Consider the following 10,000-nt stretch of genomic DNA (forward strand, 5'->3'; position numbering starts at 1 on the left):
ACTTTGACACACATAACAGGGAACTGATTGTTCTAACCATGTTTTTATTTATTGTGCTTTTGTTGATCAGAAAACAAGATGAACAACTCTACAGAGTCAAGTTGAAGTGAATGAATGATGTGTCTATTTCTCGTCCTGTTGCCCAAATGGTCTTTGAATAATAATAATCATAATGTGGTAAACGTACGCAGAAATCATCTCCATGTCCAACCTTTAAAACCCAAAGCATCAGAGATCTGAACCGCATGCCACTCTTAAGGAGTCATAGGTGGGGTGGGGGTGGGGGTCAGGGTGGGGCGAGAGAGGGGTCACACCTTTCATGTACTTCAAGCGAAAAATCACATTAATACTTTAATTCAAAATATGAATAAAAATGTAGATGAAAATACCATAAAATCATCAATCAGGTCTGTATATTCTTTTACAAAACATAAAAATGTATCTGAATCTTTTTTTTTCTCACCGAAAAAGTGTCAATGCTGTACATCCAGTGTATGAGCTAACCTGCAGTACTCAAGATTCCCAGGAGGTGGCACCATAGTGCTGATTCTAACAGCTTAAACATCTTAACAGAAAGAGTCCAAAAGAAAAGCTTTTTTTTTTTTTTAAAGAAAAAAAAAAGAACAATTAAAAGTTTAACTTTTTGGCACATTGTCCTTTTTTCTCAGGTATCACTCCATTACATACAGGAGATTTTGAATAAATAGATAAAAGAAAAATAAAGCAAGGAAAACGGGGGTGCGTTTAGATGGATTGTGGTTCACATTTGTCTTCATTGGTGAGACGGTAAATGCTAGTGTGTGTGTGTCTGTCAGTGATCTCACAGTTATACCCACAGCAGGCTCGCAAGCTGCAGCTGCACTATCAGTATAGGTCTACCCTCTATGTGTGTGTGTGTGTGTGTGTGTGTGTGTGTGTGTGTATGCATGGGGGGGGTGGGCATTAAGGGTGATTTAAACACTGAGCTCCTCATAGATAACTGTCCCCAGGTAGTTTAGGGGCAGGTGTGCTATTGTCAAACACATATCAAATGGATGGTCAATATGTCACCTGCGTCTGAGCCTGTGTGGTCTGCAGCTGGTGGATTTGCGCCACCTGTTGGACTGGCTCTGAGTGTGTGTCAGCTGACAGGGCAGGGAGTGTGTTGGGGCAGTCAGAGGTCCTGATGTTGGGAGTTTAGTGGTAATTGTGAAGGGGTGTGATAAGTGGTACTGATGTTGGGCGATTGGTTGTGTTTGGGCAGGGTTTTTTTTAAGGGGGCATGGGGGTTATTAATGGGGCATGGGGTTGTTAATGGGGCAGCCGTTGCTCTTGTGAGCTCTGGGTTCCCTAACGGTAGTCTCCTCTGGCCCACACATGTGGCCAGAGTCCGACCCAGACTGGTCCAGTGACCGGCTGCTGTGTGCTCTCTTCCTTAGCCTTACCATGGCAACAGCATAGTCACAGTAACATAGCAGAGCACCGCATAGGAGGGGCTCAAGATGGCCGCCAGTGTGTGTGTGTGTGTGTGTGTGGTGATGGGGGAGGATGAGCCACAGTGTCGCTGTGAGGTGTGTAAAGTCACAGCAGGCGGTGCAGTCACAGCCAAACAAACAAACCAACAAGCCTCCAAAAAACAACCAGAGACAGACACACATGGCATGAGACTGTTTCCTTGGCAATGGATGCTCACGCTCACAGCATGTGCAGTTACTGATGGAGTAGACTGAATGGGGTAGGATGGGGTGGGGTGGGGTAGCAATGGATGCTCACGCTCACAGCATGTGCAGTTACTGATGGAGTAGACTGAGTGGGGTAGGATGGGGTGGGGTGGGGTAGCAATGGATGCTCACGCTCACAGCATGTGCAGTTACTGATGGAGTAGACTGAGTGGGGTAGGATGGGGTGGGGAGGATGCTGATGTGGGATCACAGTTCTATTGGTGGTCAGGGGCGGAGTAAACTACACACAAGGAAGTGTGTGTGTGTATATGTGTGTGTTTGTACCTTAGCTGATATAGGGGGGTTCATATGACCATAGCTACAAAGTAGAGGGCTTCAGTCACAGGGCACACACACACACACACGACACACCACACCACACACACACACACTCAAACACAGCTTACAGGTTCATGCCAGATCATGAGTGGTGATTGAGAGGAAGAAAGCAGAGTTCCCAAGCTTTCTGAATGAAGCGCTTGGAACTTGGTGTTGCCTGAAAGTGGAAATTCTGAAGCTCTTGTGAACACCACGAGTGACACAGCCGAGCGGATGGAACTGACCGGCCTGTATCAGCCAGTGACCTCTCATGATGATCAGGGTGGTGGGACCCTGAGTGTCAGTGGGCTGGAGTTCAAGTGATCATCACATTTAAGTGATGGCCAATGAAACGTAGAGATGAAAGCAGTAAGGGCCAATCACAGAAGGGAACAGAGCTAGGTGGGATGAAAGGTCAAAGGACGTGGCATAGAGGGGGTGTGTGTTTGTGAGAGAGTGTGGATGCGAGTGTGTGTGTGTGTGTGTGTTTCTGAACAGTAGGAGGCGGGACATGGCAGGATGTTAGCGCTTTGATGATGGATGGCTTGAATGCTAGCACCTTATTTTGTGCAAATCATCCCCTAATTCAGAGTTCATAGAAAGAATAAAATCTTCCCCCTTTTCCACAGGTGGGTAACTATGCATATATGCCAAACATTCATATATAGATCTATATATTTTTTGACTTTTAAAAATTTATATGAAAACTATTGTATATACATTGCTTGTAATTGATATAAAAAGCAAATATTTGTATTTCTGTCCATATGTACAGCTGTAAGTAGTTTTCAGAGGAGTTTTTCCTTCTTTTCTGCTGATTTGATCATTCTAAAATTCAGACTAGGTGAACCGTTTAAAAAAGTCATCCTCTAAGCATTAAATTTCACAAGCTACAAAATCCAACCATGGGAACAAAAAACAAAAAGCAAAAACAACATAAGTGACCACAAACAATAATAATAATTAGAAAAGCAAAAAAGCGTGTTATTAAAGGTAATAATTTAGCCCAAATGAATTGGCCACTCACAGTGGCCTCTGCAGATCTGGTCTGGAGTGTGTTTAAAAACCCTTCTGAGGCAGCCTCTTGTGCCACAGGAGATCTCATGCGCTAGTGCGTGTGTGTATGTGTGTGTGTGTGTGTGTGTGTGTGTGTGTGTTGGAAGCTGTATGAGCAGGTCAGATAGAACAGTGGAGATGTATATGTTTGTGTGTGTTTGTGCGTGTGTGTGTGTTTGTATGTGTGTGTGTGTGTGTGTGTGTGTGTGTGTGTGTGTACAGAGTCTTGTATTATCTCCTTTACTCCTCGGCTCAGAAGGCTCCTTGGTTATTGCAGGACTCTTTCTCCAGCCCTCACAGTCTCCCATGTGTGTGAGTGTGAGTGTGTGTGTGAGTGTGTGAGTGTGTGTGAGAGTGTGTGTGAGAGAGAGAGAGACTGGTGGGCTGAGCTGGGCTGAGTGGTGCAGAGTGTGTGTCGGGCTCTCGGGCGGGGCCCGCCGTCTCCTCTATGCCATGCTGGTAAAGGGCACTTCGCTGACGACGCGCATCTCCACGGCAACACACCCAGCCGCCAAGAGGCTATGAGGTCATTAGAGGTCAGAGTTCACCGTGGCGTCACTTTGGGACACCCTCAAGGGAGACGGAAGACAAGGTTTCACAAAAACAAACAAACAAACAATACAATCAAACAAATCCAGTAAATAAAATCAAATCCAAATCTGTCAACATATCAACAACTGATGCAGGTTTTCATGCTACGGTCCAGAAAGGGATGACCATTGGGAAAATTCATGTTCATAGTAGCCTTTTTTATATTAATGTATAATACCATATATAAGTTTCTTTTCATATATTTATGACAAAATGTTATAATCATATATCTATATACTTCTTTTCTTTCAAATATATATGTATATATATATGTATGTATATAACTGGTAAAAATGAATTAATTATCAGTGGAATAAACAGTTTCTTCTACACTTCATCTAGAAGCAGAAGACTGAGCACTTTCTCTCAGTTCATTTGATTTGTGTCGTGGTCTGTTGTTTCTCTCCTTTCATCTGATCACTCCATTCTCAAAGTTCTCTAAGTACACAAGGAATCAAATCTGCTCTTTCAGTCTCTCTGGAACTCCAAATCTGCTCTCACAGTCTCTCTGGAACTCCAAACAGACATCTGATTATGAAAAAGCCACTAGTGTTGGTTAAACATTCTCTGGATGCACTCACCATGACCACAGTCAGGAGAGTGTGTGAGGACAGTGGTCACCCCTCACACACACTCACACAGCTAACACATACACACACACACCACTCACACATGTACGCGTCGTACCAGAGGCAGCGCACACACTCTCACACACACACACACACACACACACACACACACACACACACACGCACGCACACAGCAGTCCAGTTCAATGTGTCCACCAGTGCTGGGCTTTGTAAAAAAATACTCTGAAAGGCAACTGAATTCTCCTTCAACGAGACCCTCAGTGGTCTGGTCAAGCAGGTCAGAGCTTCAGCGGCTGCAGAGGCAGAGAGAGGGATAGAGAGAGAGAGAGAGAGAGAGAGAGAGAGAGGGATAGAGAGATAGAGAAAGCAGATGTGGATGATGCTAAGCTAAAGTGTCCTATAGGGAATGACACAAGCTACGGTCTTCACGCTAACCTTCTAAGATCATGCAACATCCAGTTAGGCAAACTCTTTCTGATTGGCTGATGGCCAAAAGAGAGAAGGAGCAGGAAAAGAAGAAAGGAAAGCAGCCAATTAAGAAGGGGTAGCATTTTGCTAGCCGGGCAGGGATTCCATGTGTGTGTGTGTGTGTGTGTGTGTTTTCTGTGAGTGTGTTGGTAGGTGGCCGGCGTTCTGCAGGTTTGCCAATGGGGGTGTTTGGCGGCGGAGGGTTGGGGAGGGGGGGGGGGTCAACTCTCCAGCAGCTGTCGGAGCGCGCGCTCGATGTTCATGCGGTGTCCGACACGCGTGACCCCCAGCTCAGCGAAGTCGTCCTTGGTGAGCGCGGGCAGGTGCGATCCCTCGATCTCGTGCTCCTGGAAGCGCTGGCGGTGCTCGCCCAGGTTGATGCTCTCCAGCCAGTCGCCCACGTCGTACTTGTTCCACAGGTGCAGCGGCTTCTGGTGGAACGGCCGCAGCGCCAGCAGCAGTGGCGAGCCCAGCGGAGTGGCCGCCGGCGAGGGGGAGGGGGAGCGGCTGCGTCCGGCGGCACTGGAGCTACGCATCACAAAGCGCACCTCCTTGGACTCGTGTGGCAGGGACAGGCTGGACGACTTGAGGATGGTGGGGGGCGGGGGGGCGGAGGGGGGCGGCGAGGTGGACAGGCCGTAACCCCGCAGCGGCGCCAGCGGGTCCGAGGAGCGGTCAGGGGAGCCCCCGCTGGGGCTGGTCGTGCGGCGGGTCACCGGGTAACGGCTGCCGGGCCGGATGGTGTAGGTGGTCCCGTAGCTCCGCTGGGAGATGGTGTGGAGCTCACCTAGACTGCTGAAGAGTCTGCAGAGACAGAAGGAGAGAGAGAGAGAGAGAGAGAGAGAGAGAGAGAGAGAGAGAGAGAGAGAGAATGACGGTGAGGGGGGGGAAGAGACAGAGAGAGAGTGAGGAGACAGAGGAAGAGCAAAAGGGAAGGAAAGATGGAGAGCACAAGGGAGAAAGATGAGGAAGAGAGGAAGATGATGAGGGGAAGAGAGTATAAAGAGGGGGGAGAGAGAGAGGGAGAGAAAGTGGAGGGAAAAAGAGGGATGGCAATGTAGAGAGAGCGGAAGTGGAGAGAGACAGGAAGTGAAGGGAGAGAGAGGGATGGCGAGGTAGAGAGATAGGAAGTGGAGGGAGAGAGAGAGGGATGGCGAGGTAGAAAGATAGGAAGTGGAGGGAGAGAGAGAGGGATGGCGAGGTAGAGAGATAGGATGTGGAGGGAGAGAGAGAGGGATGGCGAGGTAGAGAGATAGGAAGTGGAGGGAGAGAGAGAGGGATGGCGAGGTAGAAAGATAGGAAGTGGAGGGAGAGAGAGAGGGATGGCGAGGTAGAAAGATAGGAAGTGGAGGGAGAGAGAGAGGGATGGCGAGGTAGAAAGAAAGGAAGTGGAGGGAGAGAGACAGAGAAGAGGCAGAGCATGATGTGAGCGTTAGCACACACAGCTAACACAGCTAGCACACAAAGCCAGCCTAGCACAACACTTCACCAGCCACCGGCCCCTTGTGTTAGAGTTACCCCACACACCCAACACCCCTCCACCGACCCCTGAGTTACCCCACACCCCTCACTCCAAACAGCCCTCCACCGGCCCCTTGTGAGATTACCCCAGAGAGTTACCCCACGCGCTGCACGCTGTCTGAGGTTGCCATGGCGTCTGGGGCAGCTTCCCTCACTTTTCCCACATAATGGAGCAGTTCTGGTCTCAGTGTTAGCGTGATAGTGAATGGAACACTCAGTGGGGCACTAGAACACAGCCTGTGCGACCCCTAATGGGGCAGCCGGTGCACTGGCCCTAAACGTGCCATGGCATGGTAACGTTATGTACAAACAGGACACACTTTAATTAAACTGCAGGCTGCCTGTTGCAGGAGCAGAGAATGGCAAGTTGTGCTTTTCCGTGTCATACATACATTTATGGGAGGGTAACGGGAAAAGTGGGAGTTTTGCGTAAAAAGATGGGAGGAGAAGCGTAAAATGCGCCTCATTATGTATTCCCATGTTTAGAAAAACTGCCTGTGAAAACGTACGTCTGTTTTGCAAGCTGTCTTTTAAAAGCAGGCGTAATCCAAATTGTGGTTAAATGCATCAGTAATAGAAGTGCTTAGAGACAACAGAATCTGTATTCAGAACACCAGTTTTGCTTCTTTGTCAAAAGAAACCTTAACTTTCGTTGGCCTTTCTAATGTCTTACTTTCACTTTCATGTCATTCACTTAAACTTTCCTACCTGCTAGATATGGCTATTGGGGGCAGCCGTGGCCCACTGCTTAGCACTCCAGACCTGTAACCGGAGGGTTGCCGGTCCGAGCCCTGACCAGTGGGAACGGCTGAAGTGCCCTTGAGCAAGGCACCTGCTCCCTGAGCGCCGCTGTTGTAGCAGGCAGCTCACGGGATTAGTGTGTGCTTCACCTCACTGTTTGTTCACTGTGTGCTGAGTGTGTTTCACTAATTCACGGATTGGGATAAATGCAGAGACCAAATTTCCCTCACGGGATCAAAAGAGTATATATACTTACTTATATATTAAATCTGTCATAGCCTACGTGTACAAGTAGTTTAAGTATTTTCTTAAGTGGAGTAGAATACTAACCTGACTCTCGCCAGATGAATTTCGTTCTGCCTAGCTCCACTCATCCATCTGGGATCGCTCCATTGGAGAGGTGTTTCAGAAGGCTGGGCCTTATCAAAAATCCTTGCATATGACTGGATAAGCCACTTGTCTGTCATCACCAACAAAAGCCTTCAGAGCCGTTCTTCAGAGCCGGCATTGTTGTCTGAATCAAAACAGTCTCACAGTCGCTTCCCCGCTACGTCACATCTATGAAACTCCCGCCCTGCGTCCTGATTGACTCTACCATAAAATCTGGTGCCGAAATCACTCCCAACGGAAGGGATCCCAGATGGATGTGAGTGGAGCTAGGCAGAACGAAATTCATCTGGCGAGAGTCAGGTTAGTAGAATAGTGCTCTGCATTGTCTCTCTGCTTGTTGACATCTTGTTATCATGTATTGTATTATTTCATGACCGCTAAACATTTGATTCCTTTTAATATTGTCATCAGTTGACTCCATTCAACTGCGCTCGTGGTTGAATGATGCTGTTCAGTTGTGGGCACCGCAAATTGCGGTAGAGGGCGGAGAAAGGCGCTGATTACCCGATGCGCTACAGGTATGATAAATAATAATAATAATAATAATTATGTATTTTATTTGTAATACACTTTACATTCCCAGGGAATCTCAATAACACATTAAAGTTTTCAACGCTGCGTTCGCAATTCTATGTACATCAGGCTGTGTGAGTGGGGCTTGCCACAAGTCACCCCCCCGCCCCCACCCCACCCCATGGCAGCCTCAGACATTGTTAACCGTCTCAAATGGATCCACTTAAACACATTTGTCACTCAGCTGAGGAAGCCATTAATGCAGCTGTGTTCATTTAATTAGCAGAGAGAGAGAGCTGAGGGAGAGAGAGGGATGAGAGCGAAGGAGAGAGGGATAAGAGAGATGGAGAGAGAGAAAGAAAACTATGAAACTGAGTGTGTGAGGGTGTGTGAGGGTGTGTGTGAGAGTGTGTGTGTGAGAGAGTGTGAGTGAGAGTGTGTGTGTGAGAGTGTGTGCAAGGGTGTGTGCAAGGGTGTGTGTGTGAGAGTATGTGAGTGAGAGTGTGTGAGTGAGAGTGTGTGTGTGTAAGTGTGTGAGAGTGTGTAAGAGAGTATGTGTGAGAGAGCGTGTGTGAGAAAGAGTGTGAGAGCGTGTGAGAGTGTCTGTGGGAGAGTGTGTGTGTGTGGGGGAGTGTGAGAGCGTGTGAGAGTGTGTGTGGGAGAGTGTGTGTGTGTGGGGGAGTGTGCAAGAGAAAGATAGAGGGGGACAAAGAGTGTCTATGAAACATTGAGAATGTGTGAGTGTGTGAAAGTGTGTGTGTAAGAGAATGTGTGTGTGTGAGTGTGTGTGAGAAAGTATGTGTGAGAGAATGTGTGTAAGTGTGTGAGAGAGTGTCTGAGTGTGTACGATAATGTGTGCACAAAGAGGGATGCCGAGACACTATGAAACAGTGAAAGTGTGTGTGAGAGAGTATGTATGTATGTGTGAGAGTGTGTGTGTGAGTAAGAGAGTGTGTGAGAGAGTGAGTGTGAGAGAGTGTGTGAGAGAAAGACAGAGAGATTGCCACTCGGTGAGAGGCAGAGGGCATAATCTGTCATGATTGGTGAACAGCAATCAGACTCCTAAACTTATTAGTGTTCACCTCTCCAGACAAACTGCAGGCTCAAAGCACGGGTAGGATTGACTCTTTGTGTGTGTGTTTGCATGAGTGAGAATGTGTGTGTGTGTGTGTGCATGAGTGAGAGAATGTCTCTGTGTGTGTTTGTGTGTGTATGAGTAAGAGTGTGTTTGTATGCATGTGTGTGTGAGTGTGTGTATGAGTAAGAGTGTGTGTGTATGTATGCATGAGTGTGTTATTGTGTGTGTGCAAGAGTGAGAATGTGTGTGTGTGTGTTTGTGTGCATGAGTGAGAGAGTGTCTCTGTGTGTGTGTGTGTCCGTGCATGAGAGAGTGTCTGTGTGTGTGTGTATGAGTAAGAGTGTGAGTGTATGTATGCATGAGTGTGTTTGTGTGTGTGTGCATGAGTGAGAGAGTGTCTCTGTGTGTGTGTGTGTCCGTGCATGAGACAGTGTCTGTGTGTGTGTGTATGAGTAAGAGTGTGTTTGCATGCATGTGTGTGTGTGAGTGTGTATGAGTAAGAGTGTGTGTGTATGTATGCATGAGTGTGTTTGTGTGTGTGTGCATGAGTGAGAGTGTGCGTGTAATGCCCCCTCTCCAAACATGGTGCCCACAACCCATTCGTTTTGCTAAACTAATTAGGGTGAGTGCAGCTGAGAGACGTTTACAGAGCTTAAAGACCAACAATTCCCAACCTCCCTGCTCACCTGGCAACACACACACACACACACACACACACACACACACACACACACACACTGCTGGATTCCTCTATGGTAGAACTGATCCATACGAGTAGCCGTACAGTAAACTTAAACCACTATATGGCAAGACGGAGCCGGGAGTGTTAGTCTGTGCAAAGCTAATCCTCAAGAGCTTGTCTCTATGGTAACACTGATTCATCACTGTTAGCTTGATGTAGTCCACTGGTGTGGTTAACCTGATGTAGTCCACTGATGTGGTTAGCCTAATGTAGTCCACTGATGTGGTTAACCTGTATTCAATCAATTCAATCGAGTTCCATTCCATTAGTGTGGTTTACGTGAATCCCAGCT

General features: G+C 47.6%; 1 protein-coding gene across 1 annotated transcript in view; it reads right to left on the reverse strand.

Moving 5' to 3' along the window:
• Positions 1 to 4,944: 4,944 nt before the first annotated feature.
• The window catches only part of shank3a (SH3 and multiple ankyrin repeat domains 3a), a 222,042-nt gene continuing 216,986 nt past the window's right edge, over positions 4,945 to 10,000 (reverse strand). Inside the window, exon 24 of the mRNA XM_076269060.1 lies at positions 4,945 to 5,527. Coding sequence (XP_076125175.1) covers positions 4,945 to 5,527 — 583 coding nt within the window. The remainder of the gene's footprint in view (positions 5,528 to 10,000) is intronic.

Source organism: Alosa pseudoharengus, unplaced genomic scaffold, assembly GCF_046254945.1.
Source record: "Alosa pseudoharengus isolate Yale_2024_CS ecotype anadromous, Long Island Sound unplaced genomic scaffold, YU_APseudo_1.1 YU_APseudo_1.1_scf_10, whole genome shotgun sequence".
Taxonomy (NCBI): domain Eukaryota; kingdom Metazoa; phylum Chordata; class Actinopteri; order Clupeiformes; family Clupeidae; genus Alosa; species Alosa pseudoharengus.